This window comes from Zonotrichia leucophrys, chromosome 7, assembly GCF_028769735.1.
Source record: "Zonotrichia leucophrys gambelii isolate GWCS_2022_RI chromosome 7, RI_Zleu_2.0, whole genome shotgun sequence".
NCBI lineage: Eukaryota > Metazoa > Chordata > Aves > Passeriformes > Passerellidae > Zonotrichia > Zonotrichia leucophrys.
In genome coordinates this window covers 15,309,663-15,336,241 of record NC_088177.1, presented here as the reverse complement: position 1 = coordinate 15,336,241, position 26,579 = coordinate 15,309,663, and the positions used below count along the sequence as shown (strand labels likewise).

The 26,579-nt window shown below is 44.9% G+C and overlaps 1 protein-coding gene across 3 annotated transcripts; it reads right to left on the bottom strand.

Annotated features, from left to right (window-relative positions):
• C7H2orf88 (chromosome 7 C2orf88 homolog) lies at window positions 1-18,446 on the bottom strand. Of its 3 annotated transcripts, XM_064717643.1 has the most exons (4): window positions 12,671-12,713; window positions 12,166-12,314; window positions 7,150-7,222; window positions 1-3,199 (listed from the first exon to the last, which is right to left on the bottom strand). In XM_064717643.1, the coding sequence occupies exon 4, from the start codon at window positions 3,038-3,040 to the stop codon at window positions 2,777-2,779; it is 264 nt and encodes an 87-aa protein (XP_064573713.1). In that variant the 5' UTR covers window positions 3,041-3,199; window positions 7,150-7,222; window positions 12,166-12,314; window positions 12,671-12,713; the 3' UTR covers window positions 1-2,776. The 3 variants fall into 3 exon arrangements, with proteins under 3 accessions (XP_064573713.1, XP_064573715.1, XP_064573714.1); XM_064717645.1 differs by lacking the exons at window positions 12,166-12,314; window positions 12,671-12,713 and adding an exon at window positions 18,406-18,446; XM_064717644.1 differs by lacking the exons at window positions 12,166-12,314; window positions 12,671-12,713 and adding an exon at window positions 12,340-12,440.
• Between the last annotated feature and the right edge of the window lie 8,133 nt (window positions 18,447-26,579).

Here is a 26,579-nt window from a genome sequence, read left to right as displayed (position 1 = left end):
GTAAGTTGAATTTTATTTGGTCCACAAGAAAATATTTTCCACAAAAAATATTGTAAAAATATATTGTAGTGTGTTTTATTTGGGAATACTGATGTGCCTTAGTCCAGAAACGTCAACTGTACAAAGTTGTGCTGCAGTTAATGTATTTTGAACCATTATTAGAATATCAAGTCATTCACATCATACCCACTCAGATTAATCTTGTTTCCTGGAGAAAATATAAAGCAAATGTATTTTTAACTCCTAAATAGAAGTAAACAGTTTTGCAGAGTATGCCAGTCCCAAACTGGAGTGCCTTTATTACACAAAATGAAATCAAAAAATCAAAGGTAACTTAGCTGGAAACCCACTGTCAGTGGCTCTAAAACTCTAGCACAGCTTAGCATAAATTTATTTTGGTGAAGAAGTCTTTACTTTTACAATGTATTAGTATTGTGCCTATTAAATGTACATACAGCAGAGCTCTAGGGAATTTCCTCCCTCCATCTCTTATGAGACTGCAGCACTGAACAGATTTATTTTCTATTAAGGGTAAGTGCATTATTTATAAGGACAGCATCCTGTAAAAGAGATGATTTTCCTGGTGAGAAGCCGTCTCCCTGTTGTTTGCTTTCCATTTGCTGTGTGCCTTCCCTGAAGTGCCAGTGTCATGGAAAGCATCCTAAAGCAGCTGGAATTGCACTCGGGCCACTCTGGAGCTGCTGGAATCTTCAGGCACCAGCGAGGGCTGAGGTTGTGTTTAATTTTAATTACTGTTCACATTCTCAAGCCACACTCGTGTTAGAAAGGTTGGCCCTTTTTTTCTTTTTTGTAATAAAGCTTTATTTTAGCTATAATAAGAATATTAATATTTTTTAATACTGAGGTTAAGCAATATCCAATTGATATGTACTGACTTGATTAGTGTTTTGGCTTTGCTTTCTAACTCCCACTAATATATGGAGGTATTTTAGAGTAAACAGTATGATCAAATATGTGCTGTAGAATTTGAAGGAGTGTCACTTATCAGGAGAATTTAAGTGAACCATAAAACCTTAGTCCCACTTTGCAAATGGCTTTGAAGACAACTACGTAACTTCAAAGAGGACGACATTACAGCATAAGCTGATTTTGTTCCCTTTTCCAGCAAAAGCCTGAGAACAGCCTTAATAGCAGGTCACTGGGAATCCAGTCTGGTCACTGGGATTTAATGGCAGCCTTGTGCTGTGTCACAGAGAGCATTTTTCACCCTCCATTCCTGATAAAACCACTTCCCATTATATGTGAATTTCAAATACCTACGTTTGTATCACAACATTTGCAAAACAGCTCAAATCATAGACTGTCTTTCTACAGCATTTGACATGGTCCTCTTTCTGCTTGCTTCCCATTGCTTGAAAAATCATGCTTTGGATCATTTACTAGAACTATGTGTACCTTGTAAAAATAGTAACAGCTTTAGCCAGTATGGAAAGCATTTCTCTATAAAATGAAAACAAAATGGAAAACATTTTGATCTAGGAAAAAGAACTATGTCTTTTAAACTGGGCATCACAGAGAAAGGAACAAACAAGTGGTAAAAGCCAAGCTGTTAGAAGGCCTTCACTTTGTAAAAAACATCAGCAACACTGTACCAAGGATCCATCGGTGTCCTGATGTGTGTGGTGCAGTGTGAGTGCAGTGAGCCCTGGGCAAGCAGGAGTTGTGTGGGGATGCACTGGGGAGCAGTGCAGCCCCTGAGCTTTGGGCCTAAGGCTTGGTCCCCAGCTCTGCACTCAGGGCACTGCCCAGGGCTGGAGCTCCTGTGGCTCCTGCTGGCACTGCCATGGACAGGTTTTCCCGTGGGGAAGCAGCAGCCTGCAGAAGCTGAAGGAAGGTGTCCTATCCCAAGGGTGGTGCTACAGAGTGGAATTGCAGTGTAATGCAGGCAGAGCTGCCGTGAAGCAAACTGTCCTAAAGCACTGCCACGCCTCTGAAGGTTCCTTTCACTGGTTACCAGCAGTAGTGTTTGCACATCTCTCTGGGCTACAGTAAAACAACAAACCAAATCCTTCCAAACCGGCACCCTAACACAAAAAAACCCCAAACAAAACCAAAAAACAAAACAGCTTTGGTCTGAACACAGCACCAGATGTCATTAACTTATCTTACTGCAGGGTTTTAGAGACAAGCTCTCAAGCATTTACAGAAGCATCTGTTAATGATAATGCACCGCTTATTGACACTGGCACGTTTCTCACTGGTTCACTTCAATGGAAGGTGAAGAGCATCATCATCCAAATGGCTCCCTGAATACTACTGGGGTTTGCAAAGCGCCTCCCATCACCTTCATCATTTTGTGATTTTACAGATTTGGTTAGGTCACAGAATCAAAAGTAAAATTTATGATAGCAGTAACCTTTGCTACATGCACACCTTGATTTCACTTTAGCGAAATGCAGACAAATCACCAAGCACAGAGAGTTCATCTCACCTACAGACAGACCACTGATCTTTTATGCAGAACACAGAAATAATCCACGTTTTGTCCTCTGTGGCAGTGCTTGCAGAGGTGCAGGGCAGCCACAGTCTTCTCATCCTCCTTTTAACGCTGATTTCTGCTCACACCCAACACGTACAAAGACAGAGTACACTCAACACATGGCTGACAAGGAATGACACTTGATGGACAGGTTCTACTGCGATCCAGGTGGTTTGTTAGCAATCTCGGCTGAAAGGCAGATTTCTCAGGCTCTCCCTGCAGACACCTCCCCAGGGCGGTGCCCAGGGGACAGCAGGGGCTGTGCTGGCAGGAGGCTCAGGGCACGTCGCTCTCGATGAAGGGGATGTCGCTGTACTTGCTCTCGGTCACCGCCCACTGCTTGACCGCCTGCTCCAGGATCTCCCGGGAGAGCCGGTGCGCGTAGTCCAGCACGGCGGCGCTCGAGGGGCCCTTCTCCTCCGCCTGCACCGCCAGCAGCGACGACTTCTCCCCGGCACAGCCCTCGCCGCCTGCCCCGATCCGCTCATCCTGCACGGCGTTGGAACCTTGGAAGGCAGCCTTGGATTTGATGCATCCCATGGTACATTGGAAAATGCAGCTGCAAAAGTCAGTTCAGCAGCATGCTTGGATAACCTGGAAGTGGTTCCCTTGTTCGGTGCGGCGTCGCTGCTTCTTGCCGGTGGCTCCAGTTATTTTCAAAGAACAGGACATCTCCTTTTGTGCTTCTTCCGAGGAAATCTGTCAAAACAGTGTTTCATATAAAGGCAATAAATACGTTACCGTTCTCTTTGAGCTCAAAGGAAACGTAAATTCACTACAGGCACTTGGAGAAGCGGCTTAAGTAAATCTCTGCCCAGCGTGCGTAAAATGTTTTTATCGGAACCATCCATCTACTACAAGTAGGCAAAGTTTGACCTGAATTCACGCTGCCTTTGAATGCAATTCCCAGGACGGGATGTAGGCCATCTAGGAATGTAAAATCTTATAAAAAAGATAAAGTCTGTTTCTTCCAAGCTGACAATGCGTTATGCTTCTCCAGAAACTGCAAACAAATGCTGTTTAGCTCCAGGGACCGGTGCTGCTGGAAATGAACACCAAAACCACCCCAGAGCAGCACCACACAACCACCATAGCCAGAGCCCAATGTCATGGCTGTCACACGCCCTCTGGGCACAATGACACTAATTCCCAGTGTCATTCTGCTGTTGCTGAAGGAGGCTGGAGCAGGGCAGCCACCAGAAGGTATTCACAAGGAACAAGAGCTGGTTTTGTTTTTTCCCTGGAGAGGGTAGGCAAAGCAGCAGCAGCCTGCTGTGATCAAGGCAGTTCCACCAGAGCCAGAGCACCATTCTCACTAGAGCAGGACAACTTTACACCCAGAGAAGGGAAAGTGACCAGCAAACCACCTGGCAGAGTCCTTTTCGAGTCCTCAAGATCCAGAATTGGTCAACTCCAAATATGGATTTTTGTTTACTGGCCTAAAAAAGCTGTTTCTGGGGCTACTTCCTCTCAGGCAAAGCAGAATCTCACGCTACGCCTGACTTTGCCTGGCATGCGCTTACCCACTTATCAGAGTTAACAGACTGCCAGCCAAAATAAAGACTGCACAGCACAGAAACCAACTGTTCCCTGCAGCTTCACCCAATGACGTTGTACTAAGGTCAGCCAAAGTTAAAGATTTTTGTAAATAGCCTTTGAAAACACAATCATGGCAAAGATGTTAAGCCTTATTTATTTCCTTTATACACTGGAGGAAATAGGGGCTCCAATCCAGTAACCTGATCACGGGCAAATATTTGCAGAGGAAGTCAATCCCATTTGCAGGCAAATGGTGCTTCACAGGTAGGATGGGACTTCCCCAGTCTAGCAGCTGACTCAGGAAAACCAAATCCCTGGGACAAGCTCCTGTCCTCTCTTTGCTGCTTCATAAAAATCACTGCTACCGCTTTGTAGGGCAGCAGCACAGAAGGAGTGGCTGGCGCTCCTGGCGGGAAGTCAGCCCTAAAGGGCTCCAGAAACCACCAAGTCCACACAAACAGTGCCACACCTTCAGCTGTGTAGCAGGACATTTGCAGACCAGCTCAGTGCAGTTCAGTGAGTCTCTTTGTGCACACTGACCTGTGCAGCACGTGCCCAGTGCTCTGGGACAGGCACTGTGGTCCACAGGCCTGGAACACAAACCCTGCTGCCAAGGGCTGACCTCTACCTGCAGTTTTACCCAACACAGAGGAGAGCCAAGCTATCAGATCTTTATTTCAATATCTCATCATTAAATGTGTAAAGACTGGATGGATAACTTATTAGATAACAGCAGGATTCCCTTATTACACAAAAAACTACATTTATCTCTATGTCTATACCCATGTCTGTCCATAACATACACTGATCAAACTTACCATGCCTCCAGACCAGAGGCCAAGGAGAGGCCTGAAAGCAATTCAGGCAGCTGAATAATTCAAAGCTTTAATAGTAATATTTTGTGCATGTCTAATTTCCATATTTACCATCAATAAAACATTAATACTAATCACTTCCACTTGCTTTTCTGGAAAAATATGTAGATCCAAGTACATGGTAAAGAATCACTGGCAGCAGGTACCACTCAGCACTGCTGATGCCTGAAACTGCAGTCTTGATCCAGCCAAGGTAATACACAGCTGCAGTGTATGTTTATCAGAGTTTATCCTTGATGCTTTCCTTAAAATAGACTTTTCAGATTTGGATTTTTTATTCAAGTCTGGAGCTATAGTTTTCTTTTTTTTTTCCAAGTTTTTTTAATGGAGGTCTGTTAAATAGAAGCTATCTTTAGTTAGGATTTTATCATTGCTTTAATGTTTCCCATGTGCAGCTGGAGATTTCTGTTAGGGGACACCAGCAGATAGATGAGTTAGTGTCTAATGGAAAGGACAGAATGGAGTAGAGGGAGGATAAACTTCTCCTTAAAGCAGGTAGGGAGAAATTCCCTAAGGTCAGCATCTTCCTCTGCAGAACTCACCACCTCTGCCTCTTCATCTGGGCCAAGCCAAACATTCCTGGGACTGTCCTACACAGAGGACAAGGTGGCTCTAAAGCTTGCAGACAGCAAGGCAATTCACAATACAATTCAACTGTTCCAAATCAGTTGAGCTTCAAAGCCAAGTTATGGACCCTAGTTTAAATTCTTGCCTGTTGCTCATTTCATTCTTTACAGAGCTCAGTACTTTCCAAGCCACTGCAGCGAGTGTTACAGTGCCTGGTCTACTGGAGTTAATAATTGTTGGCACAGAAATAATTGCAAATGAAGCTGCCCTCAACCTTCTGGCTGCTTCCTTGTTTTGCTGACAGCCCTTGCCTGCACACACATGGTGAAATGCTGTTTAAGTTCTCTCTGCCTAACTCATCTCCAGAGTGTAAAGTTCTGGCAGATTTTAACATCTCTACCTTTCCTCACAAGGCTCATACCCTGAGAGGGAAAAACCCAACAAATCAGAGCAGCTCATTTTACTCCCTGCTGCATCCTGTAGCTGCACAAGGCCAAACTGTGTGACAGGAGCCTGCTTCTGTCAGTGCCCAAGCCCTGCTCTGTGCCCAGCTGTGCCTCAGACATCCCTGCAGGGATGGTTTGGGGCTCAGGCCAAGAGCTCTGCAATTCCTCACGTGACAAAGCCGCTGGGCTTAGCTGGAGCCAGGGTCAGCGAGCTCTGCTTGCTCTGCTCACCCTCAAGCAGGAGCTAAAGCAGCACCATCAGAAACCAGAACTCATCTTCTCCTTTTAGAGACAGATTTTACAGTAGGTGAAATGCTGATTTATTCATCTGAAAAATATAGGCTACTAGTTGTGCTTCATTTTACTGGGTGCACAGTCAAAATGTTTTTAAATGCTTCATTTAACTTCAGCACAACACTGTGCATGACTTTAATGGAAGTCTTGAAAACAATCAATTCCATATTGGAATTGGAAGTTCCCAAGGATAAGTTCAGATGTTTTTTCACCTAATACTTTATTTACTGTGGTAATACTAGGAGAGAGAAAATTTTGAGGGGGTGGTAGCTGAACTCAGCAGGCACACTAGGGCTAAGCAGTCTCTTTGCCAGCCTGGCAAAGTGTTTCCTGCCAAGATAAGTTCATTTCTAACTACTGAAGGAAACAGAAAAATGGTGAAAGGATGACTGCAATTCACTATTAGAGGAAAAAAGCATTAATCACATAACTGCCATTTTAAAAAATAAATAGGATTTTTAAAAGCATTAAAATACTCAATAAAAATAATCGCAAAAAGGTAAATGTGCAATATCAAAAATTAAGGGTTTCACTGGCCTCTGGAATACACCAGCATAAGATGAAAACAGGCAGAAGGGCAAGCGTTTTGCTGTTATGCAACATCTGTAGCCATCATAAGCAGGTAAGTTCCTGCTATGATCTACACGTTTTCCATCCATGAGAACCTCAGGAAAAAACCTTGAAATTCAATATTACGCTATAAGAAACTGCTTTCTACAACGCCTTATGTCACAGAGTCACCAGATTAAAAATAAGCCAAAGTTTTCAAAACAGCTTCAAAATGTGCAGCCTTGCCCAGCTGAAGGCAGCAAGTAATTCCTGCTGTGACAGAGGCAAACTTTTTGGTTCAAATGTGACTCCTCCTCCAGCAGGGAGCCTTTCAGTTTTCCCCTGGGTACCTGCAGGAGAAGCTCAGAGTGCCACTTACCAGAACCACGTCTGCTTCTTACAGGTTGTCCCCTTGTCCCCAGGAGAGCACAGCCAGCTTCACGTCTGGGACTCTGCAAAGGGAACCCAGGAACAGAGCTCAGCACCCTCCAGGATGTCAGCGGTGCACAATATTCACCAGCAAGGTGATAAATCTGTGGTGCTGGCCTGCACAAGGCTGCCTGCCTTTTCTCCCACTCAGAACTTGACTTTGACAAAGGTAAAACGATGATACAGCACTTAATAAATTAGATTGAATGACAGGCTGCAACAATTTACACAAAGCACCTAATGCTGGGTCAGAGTGGGGCCACTGCTTGGGCAAGTGGCTCCTGACCATCTCTAGGATGCCAACCTCCTCCCACAGCAAGGCCAGGTCAGGGGGATTTCAGCAAGGATGTGGGAAGGGTATTGTGCCCATCTGTTGCCTAACCTCAAAAATTCTCTCTTGTTTTCCCTTCTCCCTCTCAAAGCTTCTACTGAGACCTGGATCATCCAAGGACACAGGGAGAACAGTCAGACAATGACAGTGCTGCCATTAGCATGGAAACAGTAAAGTCTGGAACAAAGCTATTCAAAGCTTGGACAGGTGACCTACCTGCAGAGATAACCAAACAGCACTCGGGCATCTGCACCTCTGAACTGCACCCAATCACTGTAAATATTCACAGCCTCCATGTATAACAGAGAGGGAACCCAGAACACCCCTCTCCCTACCAAGGCGGGCTCAGGAGCACTCAGGGCACTGGCCCTTGGATCCTCTCAGCTGTGAGCAGAGCAGCAGCACACAGCTGGCAGAGTCATGAATCATTCACTCAGTGCACAGCATCCCCTCCATCCCTGCAGGACTCTCAGCCCCCTGTGCAAAGCAGCCCCAGGCAGAGGCTCCCAGAGCAGTCCAACCCACCAGGCCTTCAGTTCTGCTCTCCTGAACATCCAGCTTCCTGCAAATCGTACACAGGAGATGCACTGCCTGACATTTATTAGAACAACTCATCATAGGAAAAGGAAGTTTTGAACAGCTACAGTTACTTTAAGACAAGCACAATTCCAAAGATTCTGCTGCCTCAGGCAATCACTGATACCCAAATATCCCAAAACAGCTCAGGACATGAAAAGCAAAAATGGAGCTCTCATTGCTCTCAGAGCCATCCCCTCCCTCTCCTGTCGCTTAGTGCCAACAAGAGATAAGAGCTACAGATTGGAAAAGGCTGCATGCAGCAACTGCAAACAACTGCTGTGCAGGATTAGCATGGAAGGGAAAGTCTCCTGGTTATCTCAAGGAAAGTCCTGGAATTTCAAAGGCTTGGGTTTTTCCCTCTCCATGGCCAGAACTGATAAAGCTTTTCCAGGCTTCTAAGCCAGTTTCTAAATGAATGGGAGAATTATACATTTGCTTTTCCAAATCAGGCAGACCTCTAGTTTACTTTAACAGGTTTTTCAATAAGAGCACAGCTGATCACAGAATCATAAATTTGGTTTGGTTGGAAAAGCCTTTCAGATCAAGTCCTATCCATTATCCCAGCAGTGCCACGTCCACAGCTAAAACTCGTCCCTAAGGGCCACATCTGCACATCCTGGGCATCCTCTCAGTGAAGAATCTTTGCTAATACCCAACCTAAACCTCTCCTGGCACAAACTGAGGCAATTTTGTCTGGATCTATTGCTTGTTACCTGAGAGAAGAGACTGAGCCCCACCTGCCTACAACCTCCTTTGTCAGAGTACTGAGTTATTTAATGGAAGCAATTTCCATGTCAAATTTCATCTCTCAAGCACTTTAGCAATGCAGTTGAGGAACATGAAAATCTTTAAACTAGAGGGAAAAACAAGAGAAGAAAATGTTTCTTTTTACTTCACTTTGTGATTTACATGCACAGAGCAAGTGGGGTGTTTTTGCTGCTAAATAGTGCACCTGTGTCAATGTGAGTTTTTATGATGAGAAACTCTGGAAATCTAAAACTAGTACTGACTTAAAATAAAAATTAAAAAAGGCAAAACCCCCATAAAATCAAGAAACAGTCTGGCCCCTTTCCAAGACACACCCACAGAAGCCAGGAACAAAAACAAGTGCTTTCTGCCCTGTTCTAGCAATCTTACCCAAGCTTTGGGAAGCAGCAAACCAGGATGAAATACCAAAAGAAGCCTTTGATTGAAAATACCAGTAGTTCAGAGAAGAGCAATGCCAGTAGGTACAGCCTCAGCAGCCACAGTGTTATTCTTCATGCAGGAGGAAGAAGTCTTGTTAAAAGCAAAGAACACTGTGTGCTTGGTAGCTGTCTAATTTCATGAAAGTAAAACTGTACCCAGTCGGCCTGTCCTGAAATCCTCCCTCCAGTGCAGCAGTGTATTCACCAGAGCTGCACACACAGCGTGAGTGCCCCTGCCCAACAACACAGCTCAGGGGGCAGCCCAAAGGCCATGTGAGAAAAAACCTCTTTCAGGTTCTGTTCATATTTTACCTCAGCTGCTTGTCCAAACAGCTGTATAGACTGCTGTCAGTCCGAATTTGGACAGAAATGCATACAATGGATGGATGGATTTTCCCCAATGTCTCAGAACACATGCATGCACCAGTACAGACTCTGCCATGGACAAGAGGGAACATTAATTTAACTACCACAGGAACAGGAGAAGGATTCCTGCCATTGATGGAAGCCTGCTTTCTAAGTGAGTAACAGTGAACCAACGGATTTCCTTAGCAAGAAAGGCCTTGGAGTGAGGCTGGAGAAGAAAGGGCACAAAGAAGATTCAAGGCTTCTCAGAAACTCCATCTGCAGGAAATTTAGTCAAGGTTTAAGGAACCCAACTACAGAAACTATAGAGGAATGCCTTTGGAAGGGAAAGCTAATAGTGATAGAGAAGATCCAAAATTCTCCAAGATCCCAAATACAAAATAATGCTCAAAACTGGTAAGTGAACAGAAACAAAATACCAGAAACAAAGTTTTTGATCTATATGTACAGCTTTTTTTCTTGTCCTGCATCACACCAGAGGATGCAGGTCCAACACTTCTTTCAGCAAAGCCCACAGCTCTTGTAATTATCAGCCCTTCCTATCTGTACTAGCTGCAAATCCACGGTCTGGAGACCATCCCCACAGCAGGGGACAACACAAAGCCCACCAGCAAAGGTGTCAGAGACTGGCCAAGCCCTACACTGAGGTCAGACTGCTCTAAGGCACACCCCGGACCCAGACAGAGCAGCCTCTTGGTTTATTACAATGCTGCAACACTGTAACCAACTAGAGTGGAAACAGGAATTTTCCTACATATACCGCAAGACTTCACCCCAACAACTCCATTATGCAGTCACAGCCTCTCTACCAACAGTCCTCTTCAGGACCACATTGAAACATTGAGCTGCTAACTCTGAGACTGAGGCTCAGGATCCAGCCTGGTTTGTAAAGGTGTATTACTGTCCTCCACAGGTGCCTGGCAGAGACAGAGCTGCAGACAATGAAAAGGGATGCACAAATCCTTACGAGCAAGAAAAGCCCCTCCTGCAGCTCTTGCTGGCTGCTGCCCAGCCTGGGGATGCTGCCAGCAGGAGCTGAGGAGCAGCAGCAGCAGCGAGAGCAGCCGATCGGTGTCTCGGGCTGACAGGGTCGGGCTTTATTGTAGTGGCTGTCACCAGATTCAACCACGAACATATGGAGCTGCAGAGCATAAGGTATGAATGAGGGACACTGCCTGCCTTTGTGACATCCTCAGGAAGCTGAAGGCTCCACTGGAGTAACACAAATGAAAGTCAGAAGGAAGGAGAAGGTCAAGATCTGCCCAAGATGAACCACAGAAGAGCACAATAAAGGCAGCACACAAGCCCATTCTGTTCTTTAATCTCCAGAAGCCCATTATAAAAAGGGAAATGGGAATTAGTAATGCACCAGGAAAGCCATCTTTCCACATCTCACATAGGAAGGCACAGGAAAACACAGCCCCACATTTTAAATCACAACTATGTTACCACTGACTCACACAAAGTGAGGAGCAAACAACCAGATGCTCCAGCTGCACAAAAGCTGCCCCGAATTGCAACAGAGAACTATGTCAGCCTTCAAAACCACTCTGTCTCACGGCTCTCCCCCGGTATTTGGTTCCTTGAATTCCACCACTCCTGGTGTGCCAGCTCCTGCTCCCAGCATTGCCGCCTTCGCGCCTGGCAGCGGGAAGGGCCGGGAGCCAGGCGAGGCAGCCGTGCCCGCGCAGCCCTGTCCCCCCGACCCTGCCCACGGAAACGCCGTGTCCCCAGGGACTGGAGCGTCCCGAGGCTCTGCCCAGCCCCTCGGGCAACTTGTACCAACCAAGGTGATTTTAAAGCAAGAACGTGTCCAGCAGAACGCGATGTTCACAAGAAAACTAATTTGTATGTACTTAAAGGTTAAAAATGCCACTTCGTTAAGCCTACAGGATAAATCTCTGCATTTTTTCCTTTTTTAAAATGACTATCTTTAGAAACCTAATTTGGACTGCTACTTACTGAACTATGAGAAAGCATAAAATATTTCCAAACGTTTAAGAATTTTTGCCATGATGGGTCTTGCATTATTAAATCTGTATTTTATAACACGCCAGATGAAGGTAACCTGCTCTGTATAAGAGTCAGTGTGGAAGCCTGAAAAGATGCTCATGGCAAAGCAGTGGCTGACAGACCCTCACATCACCTCGGCCGGCAAATACAGCAGCCGGAACAGCGCTTGGAGAGAACCAGCCACGCCGTTCACCTTCCCACTCCGCATCTCTCACTGCTGTCCGTGGTGTCTCACACCCTTTCCTCAGGGTGCCCAGCGGGAGCGGCACCTCCGCTTTGCTCAGTTCGGAGGAGTCGGCGGGCGGCACCTCGCAGCGAGAGGACGGGAGGAGCAGGGCAGCAGCACCGCCGGCTGTCCTGGCAGAGCCCAGCTCTGTCTCCCCGCTCCCCGAGGCCAGCGCTGCCCACGGCCCCGCGGGTGCGGCCGCGCATCCCCGCTCCCTCCCTCCCGGCCCCGGCGCGGCTCGGCCCGATGGAGCCGGGCACATACCGGCGCGGCGGGGCGGTGTCCGTGCGAGCAGCGTGCTGGAAGCGTGGCCCCGCCGCGCACGGTCCCCGGCCGCCGGGCTGCCCCTTCCTCCGGCGGTGCCCGCGGGATCCGGCCCTCGTCCCACCGACGCCGCCGCCTCCTGCGGGCTCCTGCGCGGCAAAGACGCAAACCCACCGTCAAAGTCCATGCTGGGAGCGCTCCCGGCCCCGCCCGGCCCCGCGGCGCTCGCACAGGTAGCGCCGGGAGGGCCCCGCGCCCGCCGCCGCTCCCGCCGCTCCGCCGGGCGCTCCCCGCCCTCCCCGGGGCGGCGGCGGCGGGGCCGGGCGGGGCCGAGGGCGGGAGCGCCGCCGAGCCCGGAGCGGCGGTGCCGCGGCCCCGACCCGGCCCCCGCCGGCACCTGAGCCCGGCCCGCAGCCCCCGAGCGGCCCCGGCCTCGGAGCTCCCGCCCCGCCCCAGCGCCGGCACCGGCCCTGCCATTTAAAATAAGGGAAAAGGGGAAAATCACCCAGGCAGGAAAGGCGCCGCTCATTGGCTTCTCCTCCTTTAAATCCTCCTCCCTCTCTACTCGGCCCTAGTGAGGCACATCTGGAGCGCTGGGTCCAGGTCTGGGCTCCTCGGTACAGAAAACACCAGGAGCTGCTGGAGAGGGTCCAGCAGAGGGCACAGAGATGATGAGGGATCTGGAGCACTCTCTTACAAGGAGAGACTGTGGGAGCTGGACCAGTTTAGTCCCGAGGAGAAGAGATGGAGAGGGGATCTCATTAATGCATATAAATAACCCAAAGGCGGGTGCCAAGAGGATGGTGCCAGACTCTTTTCAGTGATGCCCAGCAACTGGGTGAGAAGCAGTGGCCACAAACTAAAACACAACAAGTTCCATCTCAACATGAGGAAGAACTTTATACTGAGGGTGTTCCAGAGCACTGGAACAGTTTCCCAGTGAGGTGGAAGAGTCTGCTTCTCCAGAGACATTCCAAACCCACCTGGGTGCATTCCTGTGCCCCTGCTCCAGGTGACCCTGCCTTGGCAGGAGGCTGGATGCTCTCCAGAGGCCCCTTCCAACAACCCTAACAGTTCTGTGATATGTGGAAAAGATGTTCAAAGAATGGAGTTGCCATATAAAAGCTTAGGGCCATCACCACTGCATGTTCCCCCCAGCCCTGGGACAGCTCTGAGGTGCCAGAACACATTGAGCACCAAGGACTGGTGAGCTTTAAAGCAAAGAAAACAGTGGAAAAGACTGGGGGAGAGGCCTGGGCAATGCTTCTCTGATTTTATCCTGTCAGGCAGCATCAAATCATGTACCACCACAGAGAAGTATTGATTATACCAAAGTTTTTTAGGAAACACCCCCATTCCAAAGGAAAGCTTCCAGAATGAAAGCTGAGCAAACTAAAATAGCATTTTCAATTTTTCAAAAATAAAAGCTATGCTAAAAATGAAAACTATTTCATAAGAGAGGCTGCACACAGACACCCTGAGTAATGCATTCCTGCTTTTGGGGAGTTCTTGACACCCAAACTACTGTACAATTCACACGAGCATGCCTGGGCATCCCCTCTGGGAGGCTGTCACAGAGCTCACACCTGGTTGGGGCTGGCAAAGAGCACCCCATGACTCACAGGAGTCCCCTGGCCCTGATAATGACAGGCCTGGGGACACAGGGCTCATGCTGGGCCTGGCTTGTGCTACACAACAGGCTAAAAGCCAGGGGTGCTGCAGGGCTGGGCACTGTGCTCGTGCCCCTCACTGCAGTCATTACTCACTTTCAGTGCCTGTGCTGGGCTCTGGCTAGGTCTCCCACCTATTTAGGCAGGTTTTATAGAATCAGAGAATCATTTAGATTGGAAAGGACCTCCAGGGTCATCAAGTCCAACTGATAACTGGCACTGCCAAGTCCACTACACCACTAAAACATGTCCCTTAGTGTCACACCTATGCAGCTTTTCAACACCTCCAGGGATGGTGCCTCCACCACTGCCCTGGGCAGATTTTTACAATGCTTGGCCATCCCTTTGATGAAGGAATTTTTTCTAATATCCAACCTAAACCTCTCCTGGCACAACCTGAGGCCACTTCCCCTGGATCTGTTGCTGTTACTTGGGAGAAGAGGCCAAGCCATCTCACTACACCCTCTTTTCAGGTAGTTCTAGGGAGCAATAAGATCTCCCCTGAGCCTGCTTTTCTCCAGGCTGGACACCCCCAGCTCCCTCAGCCCCTTCACCCAGCTCTGTTGCCTGCTCCTGGGCACACTGCAGCACCTCAATGATCATTGCCAAGCAGGTCTTCAGCTGTCAAGTAGGTTTCTAACACATTTCCAGTCAGTCATTGCCTTGCCAAGGAATTTCTTGCAGTGCTTTCAAAGCCAAAGAAAACACTGCACTGGTAACATTCATCAAGAGAAGCACCACTGTAACTGTAGCTGCTGCTCACAGATTATCCATTGCGTGCTGGAGGGGCTGTGCGGGGCAGGCAGAGCCAGGGGATGGACAGGTACACAAAAATAAGAACATTCCTCTGCTCCTCCAGTGGCTGGGAAACCCTCCCTAGCCTGGAAAGCTGGGGGACAAGGAGCAGGCAGCCACCCCTGCACACACCACCACAAAATCCAGCAGCTCCTTGTACAAAAGCACTGCTGCTACAGCTCTTGTGACCACCCAACAACAGCACACAATATTGCACTCATTACTTGCAAACAGTCCACCTGTGAATTAAAAACCCCTCATATTTCACTAATTACTGCCTTGGGGCCTGGAGAAAGCATTGTGCTGCCAACTGCTGGGTGCAGGGTTTGTACACACTGTGTGTGCTGTGTCATTTCATCCAGCTCTAATGGGAACCATGCTCCATCAGAGACCAAAGGCAGAGTTTCTGGAACCAAAGCTCAACCCTAGCAGCAGTTCCCAGGTCCTCAGAGGTGTGATTTTTAAGTGACAAGTTCCCCAGGCAGGATTAAGCCCCTTGGGCACTCAGCAGGGGCTGCAAGGGTTTGCAGGGGCAGGTCTGAGGAGCTCGACCCAAAACCTGTTAAAGCTGGTGACACTTTGCCCTCTGATTTCAAGGAGCATTGACTTGGGACCTGCTGACCTGGGCAGATCTTGTGCAAATGTTTTATTACTGTTTTAGCTCATCTGTAGGTGGCTGGAGGAGAAAATCAAGTAAACTCTTGGCCATGAGAATTAAAACAAGACCAAGTACTGGAAAGGCATGGTCACCTTGCATTAACACAATGGTATTGCTACAACAGTGACTTTTAAACTACATCCTGTTTTTAAACAAGAATTTTGTAACTAAATTATAAATATCTTTGTATAGGCTTATGCCTACTGTGCTCTTTATTATTCTAGCCTGGTTTCTAATGCAAGTTTCTACTTTTATCTTCAGCTTTTAAATGAATGCAGCTCCCACTGAGCAACTTGGTGCCGTGGGGCAGACATTCCACAGGCTGCAGGCACAGCTGGTGCCTGCCTGGATCACTTCACTGCATCCCAATGGATAACAGTCTGGTCTAGTGCACTGCTCATCTCCTGTGCCACCACCCAACAACAAGCCTTGGCCTGAGCAGCAGCACCTCAGTGTCATGTGGCAGGGACAGGGAGCTAACAGAGGGAGATACATGTGACAAGAATCTCGAGCCCATATTTATTTCTGGGTGCCAAAACAGATTTAATATTTCATTACCTGTGGAGTTTGCTAGACAGCTGATTATGTTGGGCTGAGGCAAAGCAGTCAGCGTTTTCAAATGCAGAGCATCCATTTGAAATGACTACAGCCAGGCACAGGCTAGGCAGAAAATGAAATATTTAGCTGGTAAAGTATTTCAGTGTGCAAAGCTGCAGCCAGACATGGGTGCTGTGATGTTGAAAACCACAATACCAAATCTGAGGTGCCCCAGCCTCAACATGGAGCCTCAGAAGTGCAACAGTTGGCCAAGGAGTGGGGCTATGTGGCTTCAAGGTCCCCACCCTGCACCAGGGTGCAGGAATCCCTGCTGGGCATGGACTAGCTTGGGAGGGCACAGGCATCAAAGCCTTTCCTGCAACTCAGCTTGCCAGATAATGCTGCCTCTTGCACCCTTCTCCAAAATTCCAGTGAAAGCATTTTCCTGTAGGGATTAGGAAGGCACTCTCCTCTCCAGAAGAAATAGTATTAAAGCAAGCTTGACTTTTTATTGTCTTAAGACCTGGTATTTATTTTATTAGCTATTTTTATTCATTATTTGCTTATTGAAGTTTGCTAGTTTTTCCTATAATATTGCCCAAACCCTCTAAATTCTTGGCATGCCCTGCTCTGTGTGCACATGTTCATCCCAGAGTGATGTGGATGCAGCACCAATCCAGCTGCAATGAGGGAAACTGGTGCAAACTGAACCACAGAAGTCAGGGAATGGTGTTAGCACTGGAACTGCTGGAATGGTACCAAGACTGAATGGTTCAGCTGTGCTGAAGCTTCAGAGGAACCTGGGTAAGAAACTGCTAACCTACTTCTTTTGGGTCAAAATTTGTCACTTAACAACCTCTGCACCAGATGGCAAAGTTTTAATGAGTTTGTCCAAGGGTAACAGAATAAATGAAATCCGGTTTCTCCCTCCCTCTGACACAATTTCACAGTTCCTCCACATCTGTGAACCCCTCTCCAAGCCTTCAGTTCCTCTTCTCTGTCTCACACACCCACAATACCCTATTCTGATTTCTGGACTACTCACATGCACTTCTGCCTCAGCTCCCTCCCATATCACCTGTAAATTGTGCCCAATTTCCAGTAACCCCAGCTTTCTTCCACACCTTCTGACCTGAGCTGTGTGCTTGGCAGCAGTAGCACCTGCTCAGGTGCTCAGTCCATCAGTCCTGCTTACCACAGATGCTGGGTCAGATTCCTCCTGCCTTTCCAACAGAAAGCAGAGAAAATACAATCATTTTTCCCAAGCAGTGCTTAAGTTTATTTAAGAACCCACTGACAATCCACTGATGTAGCATTCATAAAAGGACTACAAAACTCCATGAATTTATCCAAATCCAACCACCAATTCAATCCTTAGTCAGAGGCCACTGGTTGAAGCACTTGCTCTGTTTCTCAATTCATTTTTTAACTACTGAGGCACATATTTCTAATTCAGATGAGGAGTTAAAGGGCAGCCATGACAAGCACTCTCTGCCCCAGGAGCTCCCCCAGCGTGCCCACAGCATCCCACGTGGTGACTTTACCAAATCTATTTTTATGTGCAGTAACCCACCATGCATGCATGGGTTGGAAAATGTTGCACAGTCTGAGAAGAATCAATATAAAGCCTAAAGAGGTATAAAGCCCTGAAAATTTTTGTTATTGACTAAAACCTCCTAATAATCCAAAAGTCTTGAAGTTGTACCTGATGCGCTGTGAATACCTTCTAATAAGCACTTTGGTAGAGTTTCAGAATCAAGCCCATGATGCAAAGAAGGTCACTGCAACACAGCTTTATAGACTAAGGAACCATCATCTAAATAAAGGCTCTATTTTCAAAAACCTTTGAAAGGGAAAGGTTTTCTTTTCCTCAGCTATGGATTTTTCTTCTTTTTTTTGCCTAATTCTTCTTTCCTTATACACCACTCTCAGCTGCTCTTGCTGTTCCACACACAACCAAGGTTTACCAAAGCCTTTTCTCAGAGCTTTTATTCTCTTAAACATTTCCTTGCAACCAGGTTGATGAAAAGTAAGGACAAATATGATTGCAGGAAGCCCCAGCACATGCCATGGCAGTCCCTCAGTGCTGCCCTAGTTTTCAACTCTGTTACTACCAAAAGTACATGACAGTGGGGATTGCACGACTGCTCCAAACCTTAGGGCACAACATTGATTTCTAGATCATTGTTATTTTTGGAATGTCCCCTCCTCCTGCTCTCAAAAAAAGGTTTGATAGCTTTTATATTTAAGTTAAAATACAATAGAATATAGAGGTAAACTCTAATTCCACTTTCTTGTATGAAGAGATTGAATATTTAAAATAGGTTTAACACATTGCTATTAGTTTTACTTCTTTTGGTGTGAGCTGGATGTGCATATACTGCTATAACTCAAAAACACAAAAGCAGTGTGTGCACTGAACTCTGTACCCATTAAAGAACTCCCAGCACTCTGTGATTATCACAATGAGTCATTTGGGGAAGGACTTGGTTTGGTTTTGTTTTTTTTCTTTTTAATGATAAAATACCTCATTTAGCAGCAGAATTTGAAGAACATGCTCAGTTTCACTCATGTACTTACACTTCAGTGTGTCCTGGAGGGCTTCATTGGATAGGGGCTGAGTTGCAGAAATTCATTTCATCCACTCAGCAACACCTGTGCAAAGATATTTAGAACTGCTTAAGTCACCGTATTTGCAAAATTTTCCAGGAAAAAACCCCAACATTATCTACTTAGAATTTATCTCAGATGCTTAAAAATGTGCTAAGAAAAGAATTATGACAAAGTTGCACTATAAAGGCGCTCTGCTCAAAAAAATGAGATAGAAAAAAAATGCCCACATATTCTCCCATAGAATAACCTATAATTAGCATCAAAGTAAAAAAGAAGAAACCAGAATCACAGAATGATTTAGGCTGGGAAGCTTCTAAGCTAATCAAGAAGAGGATTAAAATAAATGACACATTTCTACACGGCACAAATGTTTATCCAACTGAATGTAATAGCTGTTAGATCCTGTTGTTTCAATTTGTGTAATTAATCCAGAAATTATTAGAAAATTTTTAATGGAAATCTACTTGGGCAAATTTAGGAATCTTTAAAATGCGATTTTTGCTCTTGGGGCTTTCCAGGTTTTGTGTCCTGGAATGGACAGTGGTGCTGACTCCCTGGGACTCTCCAAACTCTCCCCAAGAGCAGTGTGGTCAGTGTCTCTGAGCAGCTCCAGAACAAAGACACCCAAGGAATCCAGAAGCAGACAAGAAATGAGTATTAATTCTGACTGGAGATGACAGTTTTCCAGAAGAGGGGAATTCTTCCAGCAGGGGGAGATTGCAGTGAGCCCGACCTGGGCTCTGCCCTGCCAGAGGAGTGCAGCCTGCTCCCCTGCTCACACTGGCCTCGGGTCCAGGGCTGATCTCGAGGCCACAGCAAGAACTGGGGTTGTTTTCCCTAAGAAACCTTTCTGCATGATGGCTCCTTCTGTGCTGTCCACAGAAAGCAGGTGCTAAATCACCACAGCAGCCCTGCACCTTCATTGTGGAGCAAAACAGAAAGAGCAGCAATAACCCCACCAGGAGCTCTGTCTGGGGAAGAGGCAGCTACAGCTTTTGTTCAGTGTGTTTATGGAACTGCAGATTGTGTTGGCAGGAGGTCAGCAGTGAGCCTAAGCATGCATTGGCTATGAGAGGCAGAGTGCACACCCAGGGCCCAGCAGCAGCCCTGGTGTGCTTTGCACCAGCCTGTGCTCTCAGGCACTTACCTCCTGCTCGGCAGAGACCACCCCTAACCCATGGGCAGGGCTGGAAAACAGAAATAGATAGAATAAATACCAAATCTTATTCACATTTTTTTCAAATAAGGAAGTATACCAGCCACAGAATATTCCTAATTTATATGCAAGTCCTCTTTTACTTCATTTTTTATCAGTACCTAACAGCCCTAAGGCATGAAGCCTAGGCAGACATGCAAACTGCAGCCCTGGAAAACCCAGGCAGCAGCACAGCAAGAGGATTAACCAAACATGCGGCATTAGAATATTGCAAAGAGGATCAAAAGAGATTTGTGACTGAAAAGCCACCCACCAGAATTACAGTCAGCTGAGAAGCTGGTCTGAGAGAAAGTGGGTAAATGTTTTGCATTTAGATGTCTCCTAGAATAAACTTAAACTTTAGGATGTGCACTGCAATACACCACCAGATCAGGCTTCCCTGCAACAGGGAGCTGCAAACAAAGCCACCCTCTTTCTACACTGAAAATCAGAGCTTTGTGACAGTCAGATATTAGCTGGAAAACAGCAAGAATCACATTGAAATATGGTCGCTGGCATGCCTAAAACAAAGAGCCCTGAGGGCAGCAACAAAGCAGTAGCTGAACAAAAACTGCCATACAAAAGGAAACAATACAGAGAAGTAAGAGGAACTTAAGGCTTAATCTTGCCATAACAATTCCTTCTCCAAAATAAAAATCACTGTTGGTGTTCCCACTCCAAAATGATACTAAAATTAATTATTAAACAGGAAATGGCCTCCCAGCAGGGATAAAGACAGACATCACTGCAGGCGAGGTTGTGGATCAGCAGAGCAGTGACACTAAAACCCTGCTCCCACCCATTTTGTGACATCTGTGGACATTAATGTACTTAATGTAGGGAAGCCATGTGTTTCAGAGCAATGTTGTACCCACGTCTGCATCTCCAATTTTCACACTGAGATCAACATTATTATGAGCAACAACTCCTTCCTTTTCCACCTCCTCTGCTTTGCTTTCACAGCTTGCTTTGGCTGCACCTGCCTATCTTTATGTCCATCCATAAATCTTTCCTTCCTCCTCCTTTCTTCAGATCCAGCTGGAGAGGGGAGGGCATGAGCAGCCAGGTGGGTGTGTGGCTGTTAACTGAGCTTAGTCCACCTCATTATTTTATCCCAGCTTGGCTCAGAGTAAGGCATCCTGCCCCTAAGAACTAGTTCTTCATGTGTTTTTAAGGGCAAGGCCGAAGATGATGAATGGGTGAATTGCAGAGTTTTTCCTAGTACCTCCATTAAGTCCCCAAACCACCTTTCTCTATCAGATCAGTTTCTCCACCTTGAAAGATTACAAACATGTGGAAGGGTTTCACTGCCATGAGAGCAGTGGGGATGGCTTTTGCTGCTTTAAAAGCCTGGCCCACTTCTGTCAATGCTCCTGCAGGGCAGGCCTGCACCCCCCTGGCTCTCAGGGATATCACAGGCAGCCTATGGAGAGAGCACCAAAGGCTGCTCTGCCATGCAGAACTGGGCAGTGTGCTCAGGAGGTGGGCAATAAAATAAAACTGGCTCCCTTTGAGCACAGGGCAAATGGATTTTCCAATGAGCCAGAAGAAATGAGCCAGAGGATGCCTTAGAAAGAAGCTGGGGTAGAGACTCCCTCGCAGGATACATTAAAGAAAAGACAGGGGACTGAAGGATACAGATGCTGAGGAATTGCATCCCTTGGGGAGATTTATGGATGACTGAATCTGAGCTATTGCTGCTGCTGCTGAAAACTTCCATTTCCTTAAATTGCCTTGCTGGCTGAACTCAAGCCCTCTGTACTTTTTCTCATACACCAGCATCACCTTTTGCAGTGCTAATGGCAAATAAATTCCTTTATAAAGTCACAAAATTACTTCAACTGTCACTGAAATAAGAAGATAAATTTGAAATTAATTTTCAGAAGAGTCTAATTTACCAACAATGTCGTCATGATTACCTCACATAATAAATATTTTGATATCTCTACACATTATTCAACACTCAAATGGTCTAATTATTTTATCTGAGATACCATCCAATATTAAATGTCCTTTCCACTCTATCATGAGGTTTTTCAGCTGCATCATCTTCATATCAGAACTCTTGTACACAGGGAAATTTATGATGTTATATAGATCAAATAGAAAGGTGCAATAATAGTTGTTGGAGGTCATAACTAGAAAACATAATGGCAAAGAAGAAAATAACAAATTTCATTAATGCATAATAGGTAGATGCCTATACACATAACTTTACAATCTGATTTCAAGAGAAAAAAATAACAGGGGAAAAGTAATTTATTTAGGGTAACACAACTGTCTTGAGGACAACATAAGCAAGCAGAACAACTCTGCTGAAATAATGTTAGTTATGGATGGTGTGTGTAACACTTATTCAATGCTCAACAGAGATTCAATAAAACATGAGCTCGCTCACATTTCAGCAGCCCTTTTGGTCAGGAGTTGTGCTTCAACTCTTGTTTTTCCCAATTTCTCGTTAACTTTATGATGTCTATTCCTACCTCAAATATAACAGTGGAAAGACTATTTCAGTTGGAATATGGAGCTAGATGGCATAAGATTGCTACACATTTACTTCATTAAGTCAGGGCTTTGAAGAAAAGCTAATCTTGAGTGCATGTAATAAAAATTATGACTAAAAAGACTCCAAGTATTTGATCTGTTAATATGCATCATTCTAAACAGGCCATTGAAGCTTAAGATCATCTATTGCTAAAAAGATCTAAAAATTGAGAAAGCATGCTTTGAATAGTAAAGGGTTTGTGGAATAAGCTTTGAGACTGACTAACACCAGGACGAATACCTCAGTTTCAGTGTTAATTGAGATCCAGTTCACCTTTGACAGGTGGTGGGTGCACCTATAGCTTTGGGAATGGCAAAGGCTGCTGAGCTAAGTCAGGGCTGGAGCTCGGGGCAGGTCAGACCTACAGCAAAAATAAACATCCACAAGTACACTGCCAGTGTGCCCAGAGAAGTGATGCCTAAGCATTAGGTTAGGCAAAGACAAATAGGGTTTAGCTGGAAGAAAACTTGGATCTAAGGCAAAATCTTGTTTGTAGAACCCTGCCAAAACCAACCAAGGTTACAAGATTTATGCAAGAAAGTTGAATGGCAGGAGCTCCAACCTCCATCCATTTTCCAGCCAGGTCTGGCTTACAAAAGAGCATACCTTGGGCAGTATGAACTGATGTCTGGTTTTGTCATCCAAGCAGAAGTGTACGTGAGAAAAATGTCATGAGTATTACATGAGAACTAAACCTCTCTGGATAAGCCTCTGGCTGTTTCAGGGTGCAGATATCCTGTATCAATTTGGTTTGGGATGTGGCTCTGAATTTTAACAAGGACAGATATGCACAAACACATACATACACATGGAGTTTTGTACCCTAACAATCTATAATCCAGTAGCTCCTAAAACTAGAACATGCATTGCAGGGGGTTTCTGTATGATTATATAGTTATGTTTTAATAAAGTAGTTAATGTGAGAAAATAAAGTAATCTCTGAGAGACAAATTCACAAAAAAGCCAGGAAGACCATTAGATCCCAGGTAATCTCTCAACAACCCTATAGCTTAATATTAACTTGAATAATTTCTCATTCTCCTTCTGGCTGTCCCTTCCTCCACTTTCCCTCAAGTCAGAAGCCTGCTTTTTGATGTCTGAATGAAAGATTGTTCATCTCAACACAGTTCAAAGTTCAAGATCCTGCTTGTATGTGGCATGACCTCTTACTAGCTGGAAAACTTTACTCAAATACAGGCTTTGTGATGAGAGGCCAACAATTGTATGCAGTTTCCACAGCAAAACTTGTGTCACTTAGCTTCCAAACAAGCCTGCATTTAGTGAACTAAAGGAGTTGTTCAGTGGCACAGCTCAGAGCTCACAAACACACACAGTCTGACAAATTCTTTTCAGCCAGCGTCAACAGTATCCACAGACAGACAGGCATTTCAAGCCTCACTTCTTCTGAATCACAGAGGATGAATCAGGATGAACAGTTCCAGCCAAACAAGAACATTTAGAGGTTTTATGTATCTCATCTAGGAACAGCATCACATAGTACAAGTAAATAAATAAATAACTAATCCACAAATAAATAAATAAATTACCAAATATGATCCTCTGAGCTTCACCAGTCACCTTTTTCTATACCAAAATAAAAAAGATCCTAGGCCACTCCATCTTGTTTATGGCCGTGAACAATTTCTTACCTATTTATTATTGCCTTGATTTTAATTAATAAAGGAGTTCATAAGATTTTTTTCTTCTGAAGTCTTTGGACAGAATTGATGTAAAATACCCCAGATAAAGACCTGCTATAAGTAAAAATAATTTTGAACAAAGATGTAGCTGCTGAATTCACTTCTGAGATTCCCTGCAGGCTTACAATACAGGCACTCCACTCCAAAGAAAATGACAGGCACAATAAATTAATGACTTGTATTTATGAATATAACATTATTTCATGGCTGGCACATACATGCTGTTATCACATCATACTGTCATAATATTTGTTTGATGTTCATATAAGGGCACAGTTAAGAAGAGAGTGTTCATCACCTTTTTATTAAGGTGACAAAAAAATGAGAACCATCTCTCACTTGGAAGAAGCTTGTTTGGAAATAATTTGAAACACTAGACCTCTCAGGAGAGGCAGCAAAAATATCTCTTCTATCATCTTACAAGAGTAGCCTGTGAGCCACGTTAATCATCTTGGACTGAAATTTATAACAACACATGGGAGACTTGCCTCACTATTATTAGAAGTTGCAAGTTTCATATGTGTTCCTCAACTAATTTAAGGGTCATTCCAGCTTCGAACATTATACCCCAAGTAATAAGTGCTATAACAGGTCATTTGCATTCAGGAAATTATTTTTGGAAGAAGCTCCTGCTTGATGCAAAAGGGCAAAGGACACTGGAAACTAAAGTCTAGAGTTGACTTCTCTTGGGCCCAGATCCACACAGCTTTTGCAAGTCCATGTGATCTTTTAATTAAGTTTCAAAGGATTTTGATAACATCACCTTTGGAATATTTTGTCTTCTGTGATATTTTGCCAGGTTTTATTGGTATTTACTCATGGCTTTGTGTATGTGCTTCTTAAAGAACAGAACTGCACACAAGATTTGATCTCTACAACCAACATTGTTACTTTCTTGTACCTTTACCATGTTTCAAATGTACTGTTATTTCATCTTTAGAAAGAAGAGAGCCACTTCATGTTGTAACACCTCTGTCTTGGACTCTGTCTGTATTAAAGGAATGAATAAAGAATTTAGTGAAAAGCTGTCTGCATCACTTTGGGTATTGATACAGCTTCTCAGTTCTCCCTAGCAGAAAACTACAAGCAAGGTTTTGTGCTCCCCCCTGCAGTGAATTTGATGGTGTTGGAAATGTTTACATAGGCACATTGATGGTGACACCATTGCACTGCAATTGTATCCATGCCCTACAATTCTCCCCAAAATCAAACCCCTCCAAGCTCAGTCCTACAGCCATGAAAAGCCATTTGGAAGGATTGCAGCCAATTCCAGAAGTCATCACCGAGCATCAGTCAAGTGAACAAAGTCTGTTTATTTAAGCTCTGACACACTTCTTTTTCCTCATGAATTTTCTTTAAATATAGCCATGCTGCTCCTACACTCAAGCATACAGCAGATGGAAAATAAATTTATTCTGGCTTATTTCCTGAACACTGAGCATGCAGCAGGCAAAATCACAGGTGGTGGTGTATACACTGCCTGCATGATACACCACTGGGTAGTAGTAAAAATAATGTTACATTTTACTTTTACCCCATGAGGAAAAGTACATTTCAGATCTTCTAGAGGAAATAAAATCTTGTCTCTGAAAAATTTTTGGTTCTTATCAGCTGTTAAATTACATTTAAGGGATGTCACTGATAGAAGTATTTAGAATTCTAATTATCACCTCAGTAAACTTAAGTGCCGTATTTAAAACTATTACATGACTTAAAAAAATTTAGTAATCCATTGTTTGCATGAATCTAACCTATGCAAATCTGGTTTCACATTCAAGACATTTCCATGTTACAGAAGCAGCCAGAACCACCCAAAGTGGAATAATTTAGTGCTGCTTTTTAAGAGCCACAGTTCTCATGAAGTTTGGCCATAGCTAAATGGGAAGCACTTTGAGAAAAATGCTTTCATTCTGCCTTCCAGTCAGACAAACCTGTGGAGCAAACTGTTCAGCTGGGAGTACTCAGTCAGCCAAAGGAACAACTGAACTACCTGCAAAGCTTACAGGGTTTCATGTTAATAATTCTTTTAAAAAACTGTTATTATTTAATGAGCACGCCACTGTGGATAGCTTAACTAAAAACTTCTCTTCAACATGCAGGTGCTTTTTTTTAAACTTCCAAATAGTGGTGTGTAGAATGAGTAAATATAGGACTGCTCTGGTTTATCTACATCTGTATAATCTACGTTACCTTGCCAGAAATACTGTAGACTTTTGCAGAATATTGTTGATTACTCCATCTTCAGAGAAAGAAACTCCTTGCAGTGTAACCCTAGAGAAGGGAGTCAAAAACGATACAGAGCTGAAGCACCAATACCTAAAAAGCAGAGCTATTTATTACAGAAAAAGATCCAACACAATAAATTATCTAAAGTTATGCAGAGAAGAAGGATAAAAAAAATCACTGTTTTCTCATAAAAATAAATAAATTTTTAAAAAGGGTATAATAGACCATATAATGGAATGGAAAGAAAAGAAACTCTCTAGGGGTTAAAAAGACAATACCTATTACATAATGAGCTCATAGGAGATGCCACCATTATAATGGATTTAGAGCACCCAGATTTACTGCAGTGTACACCTCAAAGCTTGGAAAGGGTTTTTGATCTCATGCTTTGACACTAAAGCCAGCCTTTAGCAGAGCTCAAGGTGTGAGGTGGCAGATTCTTTTGCAGGCTTGCTGAGATTCCTTGAGGATTGTG

Bases quoted from the DNA above. Each gene is read 5' to 3' on its own strand.
- C7H2orf88 (XM_064717645.1), bottom strand. From the start codon at position 3,040: ATGGGATGCATCAAATCCAAGGCTGCCTTCCAAGGTTCCAACGCCGTG.